Here is a 19,981-nt window from a genome sequence, read left to right as displayed (position 1 = left end):
TTCGATCTTTGTGCTGTTTACACTTAGAAGCTTTTGAATTCAGTCAAGTAATTTTCGAACAATACTTATTTCGTAGGAAACAACAAGTGCTAATGATCTACGTGGATGCATATGAGTATCGATGATTTCTTCTGTCAAGCAACTGCATCCTCGGATAATCTGGCTTAAAATTTTAACGTCTGGTTACATAATTCTCGCATTTCACTGTATCTACTTGAAACTTGTCAACCCACTGAATGCCTGAGTAACTGCAGAGGCATAAAGACATTCACTTTCAAATGTTTGCAACAGGTGACACTACAGGTTTTTCAACTTGATAAGCTGGCTCGTGCATTTCGTCTTTTGGTCTTTTTCTTGGTCGTTCTTTTTTACCTGTGTGTTACGTACAATCGACGATCACGTGTCTCGGGACTCGGGATTAGTTGTATAACGAATATTAAACAGCTGCAGAATAATTTGATCTACATACCTATAATATGATACGCATTTAGTCAGCCTCAACTAACTACCGATTTAACACGTTTCGTAATCACGGGTTAATTGGTCTCGTGAAGTACCTGTTATAATTAGTATCAGAAAACACAGCGTCATCTATCATTCTTCGATCATGAAATTACGATACTGAATTTTCTCGTCATAAAATTTTATTACAGGTGCAACAAATAATTGGTACATAAATCATCGTCCAGGTTTACTCTCAGGTTCCCGTCACTATTTTCCTGGCCAAGTTATATGCGTTAGCGTAAAAATTTAACATAAATTTGGTCAGGTTTTGCAAGGAAACGGGTATATTGTGTGCAAACGAGTTATGGAAATATATGTGTATGGATGCCAGATATGTGCATAAACGTACGCACAGCCACACGACCCTGAGCTTTGGCTTAGACATTCACTACGTCCAACATGTAATGATTTATCTCTTGTTTCAGGCTCGGGCAATGATCTGGTGGTTGTGTGGGTTCCTGGTCGCAGTTCAATTGCCACCGGGTGTAATTTCCAAGGCTGGTGAGTCTTGCACTTTATACATACGTGATGCTAACATGCACATCCATTCCAACATGAATCCTTTCACGCGATGGGCATATCGTGATATATGCCACCAGATTAAGAGCAAATTATGGTCATTGACAGCGATCCTGATAGTCGTAACCTGCAAAATGTTCAATTTGAATTGAAATAAACTTGGCACTTGGTGAGAGAAGGAACATTTCGAAACACGGTGCTTATGGTTATAAAAACTTGAATACATTACCAGTCCGTTGATACCTTAACAGCTATTTTTGATGAGTTCAAATTTAGTATGACGTTTCCCTTAAAATCTACAACCACAGTTCAGTATACCTGTAATGTTGAATCCAGCAATTCTCGTAGATCAAACAATACGTCAGAGATTTTATTTAGCAGCGTAGAACCACATTTTATAAGTCTGAGCTACTACACCGATCGTTTCACGTGAGCTAGATTCTTATCGACAGATGTCATCGCAACGCAGATTGCGAGTCGGTTACTTTGTACCTTATGCTACCGGCTACCTGCAACGTCTCTGCAGGTCTTACTTCGACGTGCTTGCAGGTGAACCGTAAATCCAACAAGTATTTCCAGCTATTCTAGTGTTCCTCGTTGAGCTTTTCTTTCCCGTCAACTGCCGCTCTAGCAGGTAGCTCTGTTATGCAAGATGCCACAATTTCCGTGGGAAGAAGTCGCGAGGTAAAAAATCCAGTTCTCTAACACCACGACCATTGCAGTAGACCGGCCACATATGAGACGGGAACGAATAAACCCTTTATCGAGCACGTCGGTTAGCGTGAAAACTACAGCATAGAACCGTGACGGCATAAATATCATAGATTAATTGTAGTTTTTACTGCTCACGAGTACCTTATACCAGCAGAATGTGGTTCTTCGATGAAGAACATCTGATATTGCAAACGGATTTGTTTTCTCCGATGTTGAATGAAGATGAAGTTAAATTATAACGTTAATGTAACGCTGCAGGTTCAAGAAAAATCGTTACTTTGCACCTTCGGGGTTTTCTGAAATTTAATAAACCATTGTAAATAAAACATACTCACAGTTTCAAAAGCAAGTCTTCTTAAGAGTCATTCTGAAACTGCTCAATAATAATTTTTTCCCCGAGATTTTGTTACGTGAACGTTACTGACGACAGCCTCCTGATGCTGCTTGTATTTTTACGTACTTTGTTCGGAGATTAGCAGTATAAACATGCATAAAGGAAAATGAAGAAGGAACTGGTTGTCTTACGGATCTGGCAAATAATTCAGAAAATGAACAAGGATTTTTCTTGCTACGAAACTTGAAGCAATTGTTTTAATGTCATAACTGGAGTGACGAGTTTTTGAATAATAAGGTTTAAATTTTACTTGACAATGAAATGAACGCATAGAACACCTACTATTCCAATGTTATGTTTAGAAATTTTTCGATCATGCTTGATATTGAGAAATGTAACATTCAACACCCCATTTGGAACCTTCGTTGATGATCAGAATTTCTGGTAACATTTCAATTTTTCACGATGTCAGATTGTTCGGTAAAACTGAACATAAGCATTTGATCTCCGATCCCGGGAATCATTGTTGTGGTATTGAGAAGCCAATTCAAAAACAAAGATATAGTGATAAAAAAAAACAAACAGTGCTTTGTAATCACTTATGAACGAATTTAAACGAAGTTTGACTTTTTGCTATTCAATTTTAGAAGCCTCAACATGAAAAATCTTCTCTTCTTAGACCTGATAAAGCCACAACGGGACGACTCGTTTTTTCGATCGATTCGTAGTTGAAGTATCATCCGGTATACAAGTTTAAAGTCTATTAAAATTGATCGAAAGCGCGAGCCCAGTTCACAAACGATCTCGCAGCTAAGAAGTACGGTGAAAATAACTACGAAACTTCGACAATTCGATTAATCCCGTTACCAATATCTTTTTTTTAGGAAAGGATACGCAGAAAGGCTTAATCAAAATTGTGCAATAGTTTCAAAACAAAGCAGGAATAGGCGGTGATTATGAATAGCTTAATTTGCATTGATATGCTTGACACTTGCAACAATAGATGGGTAAGCCCGAACAAAAATACACCGTATGAGTATAATCGCGTGAGTAAAGGTGCGGTAATGCGAAGCGTTTACCTCTTGACAAAGGTTATCGTAGTTACTGCCCGCTAACAGAATATGGCAAGGATGCGCCTTTCTCCACCTAGCTCTATGCGATGACATTTGCATTCCAATACCCACTGACAGCTCCCCATCTCGTATCGAGATTCGCAATGAAGTTACAACGTGTGCATATCCCGACATGAACTTTGGATCCGATTAGGGCATTAATACTGATTCCAGTATGATGCTTACTTTTTAGAAGAACATCGATCTGCTTCGTCCAACACACATTTTTATTGCCGTAGCAAATAACCTCCAATTACGCTCCACAAATTCTAAGCAATGGTCGTGAAATCTTGAAAAATCGAGAGAACATTGTCGGTATAAGACTAGTACAGGATAGTAAAACAAATCTGTAATCGATGTTCCAATGGCGATGGGGCGGTAAAAAAAGTACCGAATGATCAAAGTTTTGTACAGAAAAATGGTCGTCCGACAACAATCGAGTGTTCTAGATTTCTGCTCAACTGGCGTACTCTGTAACGAGCTGCAGAATGGGGAAAGAAAATAGCGCAATTGACCTAGCTGGGTCATGTAACGACCAGTAAACTATGGTTTATAAACTTCAATACTCTGATATTAGTTTGAAAATAACTAACCTAGCACATTTTAGTAAACTATTCGATACGTTGGTATACCAAAATGACTCTATACTTTCTTTTTCAGGCTTATGCGAGGTTGAGACAGGCCAGTCGAATATCATCCTTGACATCGAGGAGAGCAGAGGAAATGGTGAGTCACTCATATCTATCACGATCAGGTATCAATCTGTTTACATCTTTCGATCTATCAACTTCAACAAACTCTTTAACTTGATACTCATAACTGACAGTCATAGGAGATGACGCGGTGCGTTGGCAGTCTGATCACCTACGCGTTTATCGTTAGGGTTGGAATGGTTTACCAACTGGTCTACGTCGGCTGTTGGCCATTAGTAATTACTTTATACTTTATGCTTTACTATAACACGTTAGCCACACGTATCTAAAAAACGGTTGCTTACTCCAACGACCAATGAGGTGTAGTAAACGTGCGGCTGTATATTCCTCATCAACGTATGCGATCAAAAAAGGGCTATAACTGTAAGGGTACTATGAAAAATTCAAGCGTAAATCACCAGGTACAAAAGATTTATAATTTAACTACCGCCTGCATTACTAAACTAGTATGAGAGTAGCTTGCTCGGTAAGCGAAGATGAAGAAATCAAGTATGTGTTGCTGCTTTGGTCGACACCTCTAAACTTCCTTGATCAGTACAAGTTCAATTTGTTAAATATAATAATTTCTACACGTCATTTATAATCTGAATAGTTTAACTTTTTAATTTTTCATACGTATTCGCAGTCTCCAAAAGAAAAATAGACAGTGTAATGTAACCTGACGCTTCAACAATTGAACCAGCAATTCAAAAGACAAGTAAACTCTATGAGTGAACTTCTCTACGAAAGTAATCATACTCTGATGTGAAAGTCCCGAACTTCTTACCTTTTTGGCACATGGTTCGGTACAATAGGCTGCAGGTTGAATGGTGCACGCTACTTTGAGACTAGCAGAGTTAATTGGGCAGCGTTCAAAATTGATTAACCAATAAATCGCCCAAAGACAGAAAAACCGTCCAAAACTAGAAAAGAGGGTGAGAGCTGAAGTCCATGTTATGAGCGCAGGCGTAGGTGGTGATTAGGTAATGACTAGCTGAAATTTCTCCTGCAGTCAGTGACACACGGTAATTAAGATACTTTCAATCAGGGAACAGAACGCACCTAGTGCCTGTTAAACTGACGTTGAGTCTTACGTCAAAGATTTGAGGTGAATGTGTGCCCAAATGAAAACGTCTCATCATCAGGATCACTTAACCAAACAAATATGAATGTGAGCAATCATGTTTACGGAAGCGGACGATATTGACATCTATGTATAGTTAATAATTGATGACGAGCTTTCGGTTGCATTCGACTATTGTAGAGAAGATCGTGATTTATAACTCATGAGTTTAAAGTTTTATTTATATTTGATGGGCAGGATTGTAAGCAAAGCATAGCAAACGATCACTTCTCGTTTGAAAAATCACTTCGTTCAACAATTTCCGATACGTTTATATTAAATTACAAAAATTCTAAGCTTTGTATTTATCCTGAGAATTTCACCAATCAACAGAAATTCTCTCGATGTACTAATAATTCATAACCGGCATTGATCGACACAGAACGATGCACAGGACGATGTGTAACGACGTGCATTCGGTATCGTCGACTGGCTATTAATCAAGCGGAATAAATATAATCATGGATTATTATCATTGGTGTTTTCCAAAGTAAAAACGAAGAAGTCCCTGAAAATGTGGTGGTCGTTCAATAATATCTATTCCGAACAAAATATCTCCAGTTCTTATCAGTTCCTACTGCACCATGAACAAGTAGCAATCATTATTTGTGTGACAACGTTTTGGCAAAGGTACAACTAGGTCGTGGAAGATAGGAAGGAACGAATCGAAAGATTGAAATTTAGATGGGGGCTCAAAGTTGGGCTTGCATTATTTAAACTAGGTTGGGAAATAGCGCAAAAAACTAGTCACATTCAATTCAGGGTAGTATTACTTGGGATATTATTTTAACAATAAAAAGTAATCACCGAGGTAAAAATCGTTCCAGGTCTCGACCAAGAGACAGTTCCGGCGGAACTTCCGGTTTCCGGCGACCCTTCCACCGAGACCACGCTGGAGCTGATATTCCCTGGCAGGCAGCCAATCTTTACTCTGGTTGGTAAAAGGCTGAAACTTTTGGAACCCCTCGACAGAGATGCGGAGAATCTTTCGCACGTCGTTTTTCAGGTGAGCACTGCACAACGCCACCTTTGGCAAAAAGAGTCGGAAATCTTCTGTATTTTATAATTGAGGATATCCTAATTGAATGATTTCGAATTTTCCTTACCATGCTATTAAAAATTTCCAACTTATCCAGGCGTTCCTTCATCTACACAGCTTCAATTCAAACTTAAGCAACATAAACGTTGTTTCACAGAGGAATTAAGTTTTAGACAAGCGTTCCTTCTTCAAATTATTTAGCATCGTTAGTCGGCTTACCAGCCTGTATACCCTGATTGCCCTTTCGAGTGTCAGAAGAAAAATGTTATACCGAACACAAGTGTACAACTGACACGTGATTAATTTTGTGTTTCTGTTCTTATGTTTTGTTTTCTTCCGCCAGCTAACATGTACGGTAAAGTCAACAAACAAGAAACGAACCATTCCCATAATCGTCAGAGTGTCTGACATCAATGACAATGCGCCAAAGTTCATCAATACGCCATACGAGACTACAGTGCCCGAGGTAAGTTGACCCATAATGAATACCTTTATACCCACTTTTTTCCCGCGGATATCAAACGCGCCGAAAAAGTTCAATCACAGCTTCTAAAAACGTCTCTAGCATTGAAAGAAGGGAATCAATGCTTCCGCGCGCGTTGTTTTCATTGCGACTGATTTAAAGAGTAATAACGAGACGTATCCACGGCCCTCTGTTGATAGTTGAATACACCCGAATGGCCCTATTAGTCAGTCGCCCACGACGTGCAGGCACTTCCCAATGAGGTGCATTATACGTATAGTTGGGCGTCTGTGAAGAATTTCTCCGATGTTTTTCCCGCGTGATAAAATGCGCTAGAGTTTTCGTGATAGAGAATAAATCGCGATAAGCATACATGCAGTCAGAGAGAAACGTGTAACGTGGGCAGTTGACTTCCTCCGGATCTATAGGATTCAATTTAATTCTATATACTTGGGGTTGTATTGGAATCGAAAGTATCGTCTTACACGTTGACTCACTATCAGATTAGCACATCGCGCAGGTTATTAGAAGCCAATTCGAACCATGAGTCAGACTCCACTCATCGATTAGTTCACCCCATTCTTTCGTGCTTGTGAACGAGTAAAAGTACAGTATTGCGTGGTTGGAAATTGCCTGACAGTTGGCACGGTGTGAATCAGTTTGTCTGAAACTGCAGTGTGCTTAATGTTTTTTGACTAATTAGTGGATTGCATCTCCGTTTTTACAATCTACGGATAGATAGTGCTCAATTTTTACCATCCCACTCGTAGCACAATGATGAGAAATTTTGTTTGAGCCCAGCATTGAGTAATTCAATTTTATTTGTTAGCCACATCTAGTACAATTAATCACGTCACTCATTGCCGTTTTTTCTCTGCAAATAAATCTGAATATCACCTTCGAGACATGAGGATAGCAAATCTCACGCGCCACTCAACCTCGGAGAAAAAATCACCCATTTCAAAATACAGTTACAAATGCAGAGGGCGATTATCAGAGAACATTTTTCACGAGCAGACCATGAGTTTATTACTACAATGCGTAGTATACTAGGTGAAAACTCGCTTGCCAGTAGCAGGTCGCGTGCACAGTGCAATTGCTGAATTCAATCATCAGTGATTGCTTCTTCTGATTCTCAGCTGACCCCTGTTGGCTCGACGATCTTCAAGAACATCATGGCACAAGACGCAGATGCTGGTGTCAACGGACTCGTCGAGTATTCGATAGCCCCTGGCGACGGGACGGGTATTGGAAACAGTAACGGAGTTGGCCGGGACCGAATCACCACTGCCGACGGGTACGGTTATTTCAGCATCAACTTACCTCATCAGGGACAAGTCACCGTCAACCGGACACTCGACTACGAGAAGACCCAGCGTTACCTCGTCACCGTCGTCGCTTCGGTGAGTACATCACTGATCCATCATCGAGAACCGAGATCATGACGGTTCCTTTCCGTAATACTAGGCCATCCGGTGCACCAACCGGTTCGTGAAAAAAGCTCGTTTCGAAAGAGATTACGGGACGCTGAAAAACCATGACTCTGGGCACCGATTTAGTTTGTAAGAAGATAGGATGGTCGTATATGTCCGGCGGTGGTCAGTCGTGTGGGCCGAGCCCCTCGAAGTGACTCAGACCGAGTCCGCGCCAGCGATTGCAAGCCATATTCGCGCATTTGCATATCTACTCGACTCTCTTCGCTCTCTTCTGGTCGTTCACTCACGCCTGCACTGGGCAAGGCTAGTCTTTGATGGCTGTTCGCCGACTATACGAGGCGAGCAATATTCTCTCTTGCAGGTGCATCTTAAATATAATTGAAGTCTCGGTACGTACCTGCATAGCCGTGCTCGATGACGTATGTAATATGAACCAGCCCATGCCATTATAAGACATCGTGATTGGCAATTCTATTATACACTGAAAAATCCTCGTTTGCTGTTGATGCTCTTCTTCATGGTAATGTTCAATGTGTACCATCCCTGGCCCGTTATTTCATTGAATCATTACGCCAGGCTTAACTTCTCCTCGTTCTAACACCTGTCACATTGCAGAACAACAATAAAAATTGGGATCAGGTGGAATGAATCTTTTTCTCAATTACGCAGCCTCGGTGTCTCGTAATGAGGAGATCCTAGTATCGAGTCACCATATTCTTCTTCAGTAACAATCCGTCGGCTCTTCATCGAAATTCGAGTCGCACTGAGACGTCTGATGAGAGTATGGTATAACTACTTTGGTCGATGCATTTGCGTATACGCATAACTATCGTGTCGCGGGGCCCTATCAACAAAGAACAAAGAGCCGTCAGGGTTGGGTTTAAGAATCTAGGCAGTGGGTAGGCAGTGTTTCTTACACAATACGCTGTCTGCGTTACGTGCCGTAGTGCAGCGTTTGCTTGCTCGGCTAGGTGAGACAGTCGCCGTTTTGCATCGGTCACCGTTCGACGCGGATACCATTTTCACTGTGTTTGTTATCGCGTGTGCTTCAACAAGTTCCCAGAACTGGCGTTCAATCGGATCAAGCGCGACTCGAAGTGAATGTTGTTTGAGACTCGACGTCATGATGAGCTTTTCGGCCTCGCTTTTATCCGCTGAAAGACTTCTTCGCAATCTGATCCAAGAGCTTTTGCTCACTCTTCCGGGATGCTGGGCCCAATGACGAGTATCTCGACGAGGAGATGTTGGGTGCTGCGACGCCTCCAGGTGGTTATCAGCAAAGCCGGAAATGCGCGTGTTTTCCCGATCGTCGACGAGTTTGTCTCGACCCGGGTTTGCATGCTTCGATAAGATCAGGGATCGGGATTACCGTGTAATATCACCCGGCCCACACACCCTCGTATTTCATTGCTCGCGTCTCCCGAAGCTCCAAGTGTGTCTCTCGATGCGTGCTTGCAGCTGAATCTAGCCGTGTTTTATCTTACCTGGCGTCCCTCTGACAACGCGGAAGAAATTCAACTGTAATCAGTAATCGGTAACCGGGAATAGTTAATCGGTAATGACCGCCCTGCGACACGCTCATGCCGTGGTCTACACATATCGGCGTCCTCTCCCTCCTTAACGTTCTCCATCCAGCAGTGCAGCTTGTAGAGCCAGCAGTCACAAACACTACTCAGGATCCTCTGGGTAGTTCGCTTGGTTTTCATATTTTTTATCATACACTAGTGTTGAGTATTCTTTTCAACAGATCCAAGGAGAAGGTTCAGTATCTCAGAACAACCAATAATCATTAAAGATAATGCGAAGTGTTTCTTCTACTGTTTTTAAATTGAACTCGAACCTGGTTGTAATAGGTCTTTACCATATTCAGCTGCTATTCTCTTATTTTTCAAGTTGTCTTTGCAGGCACAGAAAATGCTAACTTAGAAAACGTAGAAAACCGCAAGGAAGTTAGGAGAACGGTTGGAAGGTACAGAATTTATAATGAACGTTCCGTAATATTGGAAATGGTAGTTTGACCATTGCACTGTGGTGCCTATAATTGGTCTCTGGCATAACTCGGCAATAGACACTATTCGTATTATGATCTGCAAAATATTTTACGCCAAATCAGATAAATTATTGTGAAACTATCTCGAAGTATTGTTTTTAAGAAACAATTTCTCAGACTTCATACGCACAAAACCTTATTTATCAAAAGAAAGAAGTGAATGTTTTTATCTACGATACCTATAAACAAATTAAATAATGTAAAAAATTATGATTCGTAACATTTCCTCAATTACTGTCTTACTGGCATTTCTTAGAACTGTAAAAATTAGACACAGCATATGCCAGCTTTAAGTAAAAGTTAAATCTAATTTCGATCAAAATCCCAAGTTAATTTGGAAAATGTACTAAACATACGCTTTCGGAATTTCAAACTAAAAACTTATAAGGCACGGCAGAGCATTTTTACAGCTAGATTAGCATTCTATGTCCGTTTACTTGCTGGCAGCATGTAATTTCCTATGCTATCATTTGCAATAAATACTTTCATTATTCTGCACAGTCATTTAAAAATTGCGAATTTTTGACCAAGTGCGTCCCATCAGGTTGTAGATCATCTCTGTAATTAAAAAATCTTAGTTTTCTAGTATCACTGGTTTCGCAACTCGAACTTCTAACTTCTTAAATACTTAGTTCACAATAAATGCGGAAAAATATGTCACTCCGCGCACATTTACCAAGATTAAAATTGTAAGACCTTCTTTACATTTCAACAGCTGAGAATTATCTCAGTGCAAGGGTGAATGCAATTTCGGCGTTGCATCGCATTTACATCGCTCGATATTTCCATATCCGTGAAACAAGTCGTCCATTCGGAAGTCGCAACTCTCTTCACTTACGTGGAAAAAACTATATTCATATATTATTCAATGATATATATATATCGTCACGATTGACATGCAACGTTTGATAATAATAAGTCTACGTGTCTCTTAAGAATAAAAACTTCACGAACTTTCAAATGTCTGTCAGAGCTCGATGAAGTTTACACTGATAAGCGAATACAAGTGTCCTATAACTACCGCGCAAGCTAACAATGAGGCTTTTTAATTGGGTGAAAGTGTTGTTCGGCCTCGGGACCGTGTGTGCCAGCTCTGTTCCCGGCTACAGCAGCAGCTTCCCGACGACGGTGAGTGCCTCTTTGGAATGTAGACTACGCCCTATTTGATACCTGCTATTGGCTGCCCGTAACCATGCAATGTCGTAACGTTTGTTACATAGCAAACAGACAATACTCGAGACTTGTCCTTTGCCATCAATCTATTCTTGACTCTAGTTTCATCTTCGCTACTTTTTAGACATTTCCAATATGGTTGATCAATCTTATATTAAGCCTGATATCAAGCCTCGAGTCTACACTTGACCAAAGTACTTCTTCCGAGTATACAGCTCAAGATTCTGTCAATATTCGATCGAGAACATTGAAATAGGAAAGCAATCATCATTCACTCCATCTGTATACTGGCCATCTAATTCAGTTCGAGCTTTATTAGGCTCTACGCATTAAAGGAACTTGCTGTAAGGTGATACCCATGCACCTTGAACACATGTTTTCTCCAGTTTGAGCCAGTGACTATGTCCGAGCCGAACTCTGATGTGAGATGTATACGGCATTGTCTCTATAAATTTTTTTTCCTCAATTCATGATAACGCCGAACGATTGGATTTTAGTTTTTGAATATTTTTATTACCTCTGACCGTACCACTACGAACTAAAGTGTGTAAGTATTCTAGACTGAATACCTTAAAACCATAATGCCAGTTTCCGTTATCGAGGCAAGTTACTCGTACGCCAAGGTCCCAATCCTGATAAGCTTGGAGCGGTTCACGCCGCGCAATCCCGCGTGTATGTGTTTCAAGAATAGATAATTTAAACATAGACGTAGCTAACGAACCAGAACGAAACCGACTGTTTTCCTCAGGGATTACGAATAGCAACTCCATAGTTTGAACGATTTTCTACAACTTTTGTCATGAAAGCCAGTCCTCGCGGATGAAATATTACTCGGCAATAAGCCACTGAGCGTCACGCCCTTCAAATATTTGCGCTTTATTCGCGATCGCAAAACCTCCCTCTCGTTCTTCTTTAGTCATTATTCATTTTTCCTTATCGATTTAGCCATTTATGGTGACAGAATTCGTTTCTGAAATGTTCCGTGAAAACCTTTGCGAAGTTGACATAGTGATTCAAAGAATTCTGAACTATAGTTTTTGATACTCGAAAAAATCACATCAGTTTCGTTTCATTCGTTTCTCTTATGGTCTGTTATCCTCTTCGAAAGGTGATTGCTGAATCCAAAGTTCGATATTACGGAATAAGAAAATATGCTCACATCTGATAATTTGATAAGATGAGAGAGACTTTATCCAGGTCCGAGTTTCAATCTATTTTTCCGCAAATAAAGATTGACCCAGATATTATTTAGTATGTGTACCAGCTGCACGGATAGGTGCAGGAAATATACGGGAATATCTACTCTACCAGAAATACACAGAGAATTTTCCATTTCTGTTATATGCGTTCCGAACAGTAAAATGTAGGCCAAGGGTATTGCATGTTATCTAGGCGTTTCTACACTAGAATTGACATCCGGTTTAAATTGAATTCTTCACATTTCACATTTTATAGTGACACGATATTCTTCGAACACGGTGCACCAGAAAAAGAAACTGTGCATCTTCTGATGCTTACACCAATAATTCATTAGCAAGAGTAGCTATTAAATCTTCATTCTGAAAGAGGCCTTTGAATAACGTACAATTTGGTGTTATATTGCAAAATACAACTACTGCTTTTGGTTCACTACATTCAGTTTAGAAGCAATGATGGAATGAATAACTATGCTGTAGGGAAATTAATAGGAAGAAAATCCAGTTATAAACTTTAAGGAATAGAGGTGGAAAAGCTTACTTACTAGTACCTAAATTAAGTGACGACTATTATCCAGTTATAAACTTTAAGGAATAGAGGTGGAAAAGCTTACTTACTAGTACCTAAATTAAGTGACGACTATTATTACATGTAATTCATAGAGATAGGTGATTGACACGTTGTTTGATTTTTATCGGCTTAACGTTGAATTTGGACTGACGATCTGAGCAGCATGTTAGTCAAGATAATAACCGCACTATTTTTATAGTAAAGTAATAAACTGATCGATTCGTCAATGCATTAATCACAATGAATCGGCAAAACTCCTCATCCTCCTCCATAATTATTGATACTAATCTAGTCCTGTTTTCTATCGCTTCCTAGAGTGAAAATAGAATTATTCAAATACTCATTACCAAACAAGTGCCGAATCAGTAATTTCTTTGACTTAAATCTTATGCCGCTGAGATAACAAATTGGGAACTTGACGTCTCCCAATCTAAAAATTAAACCGAGGTCTATAATAATTATCTCTGAGCACGTAAGGATATTTTTCCATGAGGTATTCAACATTGACGCGTTGTTGTGTGATGGGCGGCACGCAACAAGAATCAGCTTTAAGTTTAACAACGATACTAATCCAGCCTAACACGGCGCAGGAACAAAATGTTTAGATTGTTGGTACGAAGTTGCAGGACTTATAATTAAATGATCTGGTGTGTAATGGGATTAAATCGGCTCTCAGATCAGTCAGCTGTCTAGCTGCCAGTTCTCCTTCTTTATAAAAAATATGTTTTTGTAGTGGTGGCCGCAGTCTTTTGCAGATATTCTATAGAGTTGGATCAAATTTATCTTAACATACTTTCTCTGGTTCTTAACCGTCTTATCACTTGTCACCGCGGTATAACTTACAACATTTTGCCATTGGCTTGCAATATGAATACCGTTGGTTGACATGCTTTGTACAAAAGCCAACCGTAGAACTTGGTGAGCAAAGTAATTTGAGACGCCACGAGATACGGCAAGGACTTCCGATGAAATAGCAGGCCTTTCACCTTTTCATGCTTTCCTCTCTGCTCACCGCGAGAGGAAAGCCTTCAAATTCTAAGAAATCATTTCATCTCAATTGTTTTTGTGGAATATAGGATCTAAGATACGACGCGATTCTGCATAAAACCCCATACTTGTCTCATTTTCTTCAAGACCTTATTGTTATTTCTCTGTCGCATTAAATACTCAAAGCTGATACGTGATGTGCGGTGACAGTAAAAAATCTTGAGGTTTCGAGAAATGGGAACAGTCCTTATTCTTGAAGCCGACGTAATAGACATACTCGATAAAGTCTCTTGCGGTCCACCGATCTCGGCTACAGAGTAAATTCGAGTTATTTCAAATGGATGTTGGTCAGGCTTCTTTAAACGAGTTTCAACAGTTCGGGTGAAGCCAAATCACTGGGCGCACAGTGAAATAACAGCATTTATGTAACTGCCTGACCTTTATCCCTATGCTTGATTAACCGATATATAATTACTGGTTCAAAGATTTGTCGAGTATTTAATCATTTCACACCAGAAGGCTTTCAATTAAAGAATACTGATTTTAAATTACCTTAGTAATTATAAAACGGGGATCAATTTGAGGTCACCATAGTGGGTAGTAGTGTACACGATAGTTCAGTTGGCTTCCATGGAAAGGTAAGTTTGCCGTTGGAAGCAAGTTCAATCATACTGGTAACAACTAATTAAGTAATATACCTACATTTTCACCCTAGCGTCTTCAATATACATTTTCCGTGCTTTAGAGCCTCGCAAAAAGTCAGCTAAGAGTTAATATTGCACTGCGGAACTGAGTAGGAATGTATCGCATGTATCACCTAACTAATAGATATGGAAATCATGAACAGATATTAGATTTATTTTTGTACTGTTACGCTGGTCGATGAAACGATAGACTGAACGTGCAAAAACATTATCAATGTTACAGGATCGAGCAAGGAACGGCTCGCAAAGATTTTCTTCGACCACCACGCTAACGGTGAACATTAAAGATGACGACGACCAGGATCCTTCCTTCATCTACCAAGGCTGCATGCTGTCCGACGGTGCTTGCATCAATCCCGAATACTCTGCATCCGTAAGTCACCATTTAATGCCGTGCATACCTTGAAGTCCAAAGCAGGCAATTCTGATGTCTCTAACTTAACGCAGGTGTCGAGTGGGATTCTTTCCGGGATTCTCAACATTTCGCCAGAGAAGATTCAAGCCGTAGATATGGACAGCATTAACGCACCGATTCACTACTCATTTCTCAGCGGGAATCCACCTAATTACGGAGAATTTTTTGAAATCAATCGAAATACGGGTGCCGTGAAGCAAATCAAGGCAGTTGACACTACGGTCACAAAGAAATTCGACATCATCATCAAGGTGTGTTCCACTAGTCATTACATTCGAGTTAATTTCACGCGTTGTCGAATCAAGTGAGAAAATTAAAAAAAATGCACAAATCTTCATTAATAGGCTGTCGAGGTGTCTGAGGCTTCGAGATCTGCGACAGCGAAGCTGACTATCACGGTCAAGCCCGTGGATAGCAATCCTCCGGCGATCACAGCCTCCTCCGTAGAAGGTTTCGTCGATGAGAATGCCCCTGTGGGAACTAAAGTAATCGACCAGAATGGGAACCCCATAGTACTCAATGTTTCCGATGCAGACCTGGTAAGTGTACCCCAAAGGTGTTGGATATCCTGAGACGAATAAGTGCGGATAATTTAGTTTCGATGTCACTTCGCGTTAGTCTTACGTCGAGTCGATTATGATCGTTTGTCTTATTATCGTTAATTTTGACTGCAGAGAGTGTTTTACTCTTCATCTTGTGCATGTAATTAGGTAACAGGTTGTCTCTGACCTTGATCAATGCAAAAATCTGACCAGTAAGAGGAATAGTACTTTTTCCCGCTAATAACATTCTCACGCACATGGTATCAGTATCTCATTTAAAATCTAGAACCTGGCACTCCACACTAACGACGCTTAGTCATAAAAGAACCCCTCGTACGCTAACTTGGTCGGACTCCACGTCTCCAGATGCATCCAAGCTTATAGTTCGAATTTCTTTGTGCAGTCTACTGAATTTAAAGCGAATGTTGGACACACTGAAACGGAATAAAGCCTTGATCCTATTTTCTATTCGTACAATGATGTTTCTTTCGTAATCCCTTCAAGGAAGACTCTAGGGGAAGTTTCAATATATCAGGTATATATCGGGTCAGTTGTTACGACGGCTGTCTTAGTTTGGCGGCTTATGCGTCGGCAGCCTGTGAAGGAATGTGCCATACTTGTCGAATTTCATTCTGCCAAGAAACTCACCTTGAAATATTTCAGAGTCCGGAGGATCCCCAGCCCACCTACACATTTGAACTGACGACAAACTTCTTCGCGATCGACTCGTCCGGAGTGCTCGTTGTCAACGAGGAGAACCTAGACCGCGACCCGCCAAGTCCTGGACGGTTTCGATTTCAGGTTGTGGCCAGAGAAAAATCCGGCATCGCCGCTTCGTCGCCCTTGTCATTCGTGGTAACCCTTAACGACGTTAATGATAATGCTCCTGTTCTTCCAATGACGGCACCGATCACCGTACAGGCGGGTGAAACGAAGCGAAAAGTTATCAAGGTAAGACATTCATGCCATTTTAGTTTTATTTGCCTTGCATTTGCGAAGTAATTTTTGCACGCGTTTTAAGATCCTCCTGAAAAATGTGGTTTCCTCGAGCATCGTGATCTTCGAGAATGTACAGGTACCTCGGTATCTTGAAATCGTCACGACAAAAATCCGTTATTATAGTTCTTACGTTTGAATTGAACTTTAAAATGAAAATTGTCGAATGGATTTCTTATGTCATTGAAATCTGGTTGGTCAGCAAAGATTTGAAAGCCAAAACCAAAATGACACGCCGAAATCTTCGAAAGTCGGACAGTATATCAGTCTTACAGTAGAAAATACTTCAAATGTAAAAGATGCATTTCCTTGAGGACGAATAGCTTTCACCACTGAACAAACAACCCTGATTTATACGAAATCATATGCACGATATATTCAACCTGTCTTTGTAGAACAAAAAACCAATAGAGGATGGCTTTCATTTATTTGTTAGGTATATTAGAATTTTTACTAATCGACCCTGTTTTATTTGATGACTGAATTGATTAAAAGAAAATGTGCCTAATCACTGAATAGAAATGTTTTCAACACCTGATGGATTTACTTAAATGGATATTTAATCGGAGAATATATAAGCACACAAAATTTCTAAGATATGAAAATCGAATCTGGCAACAAAAATGTAGGTTGTAGATGCGAAATTTCGCTTTTCATCAGGTGAACTGTGAATTTCAACTCAAAAGTAAACATTTATATCAGCTTTATGAAGTTTGAAAGGATAGTTTTTTTATTAAGAGCTTTGAAAAATAAATGAAGTTTACTTTGGCCACGCTATAATTAAAAGTTTTGGATAAAAATTTAAGAACTTCAGAATCGCGACTTAATGGAACTGATTGTGTGAACCGAGATATCCGCTACTCGATCCAGGGTAGAATTACCGTTTTTGACCACTGCACCATCTTAACCATTTTTGACAAATGTTTTATTTATCACTGATACTATGAATCTATTTCTAATATTACAATATTCTCAATCCAAATATTGAACTAATTACAAAACATTTCTCAACAGTAAATTTATAACGAAACATTTTAACATTCCATTGGAAAATAATTCTTACAATGATCGAAGTTAACTATACATTTTCGTACTACTTTCTGTTTACATTAACATCGATCTGACTACAGATTGATCGATCAACAGCCACATATACGGTATTAAGGTGGCCAAAAACGGTACACCTACCCAAGCTTATCCCGATCGTACCAAATCTTTGTTTCCTTCTAAATAAATGAATACGATTTGCCACGATTACGAAAACAGGTGGAAGCCACCGACAATGACGAGGGTGAAAATGCTGAGATAACCTACAGTATCTATCACGTATCGAACAACGGGATACAGAAGTTCAAGATCGACTCAAAGTCAGGGGTCATAGAGTCCGTAGGCAAACTGAATGCTGGCGAACAGTACAGTATCACGGTCCAGGCTACCGACAACGGTGGAAAGTTTACACAAACCATTGTTGAGGTGAATGTTATCCCGGGACCGAATACCAGGAGTCCTGTCTTCCAGCAGCCAGTCTACGAGGTCCAGGTCAGCGAAGGTGCTTCAATAAACTCTACCGTTGCCACAATCACCGTAAGTATTCGTCCACGTATTTCGAAAAACACGTTCAACATTTTGTCCCAGCTCCTTATCGCTATTTTTGGCAATATTTTCCAGGCCATTGATCCAGAAAACGATCCTGTCTCGTATGCCATTCTCTCTGGGAATGACTTGCGCCAATTTGCGATCGGTGACAAGTCCGGAGTCATAACAGTCATAAGGAAACTTGACAGAGAGGATCTTACGCGTTATCAACTGGTGAGCGACCGTCTTTGCATCCCGGAATGTATTCGTCTTCCATGCCAGTATTTTGTATCATTTAAATTTGCAGCTGATCAAAGCGGAGGACACTGGTGGACTGTCGAGCACGGCAACGGTGAATATCAAAGTGACTGACATAAACGACAAGAATCCTGAGTTTGAGAACTTGCCTTACGAGTTTACGGTCAAAGAAGGTGAAGCTAGGAAGCTGATTGGCCGCGTACATGCGTCCGACGCCGATGAAGGCATCAATGCTGAAGTCACTTATTTCGCCCCTGACGATATTCCATTTACCGTAGACCCTGAAACCGGAGACGTTCTGACTAAAATTGCTCTCGATTACGAGCAAAACCACGTAAGTTCTGTCTCCTTATCGCAACCTTTTCTTAGTAGCGCAAATTTCCTTAATACATGTTAAAAGTATTTTAACCACCAAAACTTGCACCCTCTCCAATCAATGCCGTTCATTTCTTGATGAACGCATATGGTTTTAATTTGTCCATCGTGTAACAACAACAGCATTGGTCAACTACCAAGGCACCAACACTCTATTATTGCTAAATTCACGAACCTTCGTTCTGCAAGTATGAAAGATGCATTTTTTTCTGAATTGTAAAAATCACAACAAGACGTCGACTTTCAGGAATATAAATTTGTGGTGACGGCCAGAGACGGAGCTCCGGATCCTCGTCTTGCTACAGCCACGGTGACGGTCCGAGTCATAGACGTTGAGGACGAGGTTCCCATCTTCCACCAGAGCAGCTACGAAGCCCGAGTTAAAGAGAATGTACCCGACTACATGGTCACCCAAGTGATGGTAATTAGTTTCATCTATGGAAGCACTGTTGACTGTCTGACCCGGTATGCAGGCTCTTGGGTCCTTTTGTTTTGAAAAAGAATGATTAAACCCTGATTCGGTCGTGTGCGATTTAAGCGGGTTTGTTTGGGTGGTCAAATACAATTCTGGGAGCTGAGTAAGTTGATATAAAAAAATTTGGAATCAGAATAAGCGATATAAGTTTCGAATGATTGTTATTCTTTTTCTTTTTTTTTTTGGCTTTCCCAAGAATTGGTTTCGGATTACATATGTTAATGACAATCGGACACAGTTTTCCTTTCAACACTTCAACCCACGGAGTAGGAGTTCGTATTGTAAAACCGAATATTGCTTCGAGTGTTCGGAATATCTCATTTCCCAGAATCCAATTTGGTCAACAGCCTCAAAACTGACCTCATAAATATGGTTTGTTGCAGTGCAATTCGAATTTCCCAACTGATTCGGTTTGCAATTAGTAACTAATTCGCGTAAAAATGATGAACATCAAATCTTACGCCAATTTGCTAAAAAGGAAAGAGTCTAGTACTCATCAAATATTTGGTAATTGGTAGAGTAATCAAGGTGAACATAATCAGTTTTGAAATCAAGATGTTTGGAAATTTCATTGGTCACCTTTGTTGGACACTTTTGACATCGATAGTACATTGTCGCCCCGTTCACTTTCATCCACACATTTTCCGGATACATGTTCAAACTATTAGATCCCATATGACGATAAAACCTGTTATCGTGACGAACATTCTGTTTCGGTTATTCTTGTG

General features: G+C 40.2%; 1 protein-coding gene across 6 annotated transcripts in view; it reads left to right on the top strand.

Annotated features, from left to right (window-relative positions):
* The window catches only part of Cad99C (cadherin 99C), a 113,597-nt gene that overhangs the window by 81,048 nt on the left and 12,568 nt on the right, over window positions 1-19,981 (top strand). For 5 of the 6 annotated variants that reach the window (XM_046611719.2, XM_046611737.2, XM_046611728.2 and 2 more), the window contains 13 exons: window positions 930-1,005; window positions 3,844-3,909; window positions 5,826-6,004; window positions 6,381-6,503; window positions 7,640-7,903; window positions 14,841-14,990; window positions 15,065-15,283; window positions 15,377-15,571; window positions 16,238-16,525; window positions 17,837-18,154; window positions 18,239-18,379; window positions 18,453-18,737; window positions 19,026-19,199. In XM_046611719.2, coding sequence (XP_046467675.1) covers window positions 930-1,005; window positions 3,844-3,909; window positions 5,826-6,004; window positions 6,381-6,503; window positions 7,640-7,903; window positions 14,841-14,990; window positions 15,065-15,283; window positions 15,377-15,571; window positions 16,238-16,525; window positions 17,837-18,154; window positions 18,239-18,379; window positions 18,453-18,737; window positions 19,026-19,199 — 2,478 coding nt within the window. Of the gene's footprint in view, window positions 1-929; window positions 1,006-3,843; window positions 3,910-5,825; window positions 6,005-6,380; window positions 6,504-7,639; window positions 7,904-10,695; window positions 11,115-14,840; window positions 14,991-15,064; window positions 15,284-15,376; window positions 15,572-16,237; window positions 16,526-17,836; window positions 18,155-18,238; window positions 18,380-18,452; window positions 18,738-19,025; window positions 19,200-19,981 lie in introns of those variants that run through there. The other variant, XM_046611764.2, reaches the window with a different exon arrangement.

Source organism: Neodiprion pinetum, chromosome 1 (genome assembly GCF_021155775.2).
Source record: "Neodiprion pinetum isolate iyNeoPine1 chromosome 1, iyNeoPine1.2, whole genome shotgun sequence".
Lineage (NCBI taxonomy): Eukaryota > Metazoa > Arthropoda > Insecta > Hymenoptera > Diprionidae > Neodiprion > Neodiprion pinetum.
This window is presented reverse-complemented; position numbering and strand designations above follow the sequence as displayed.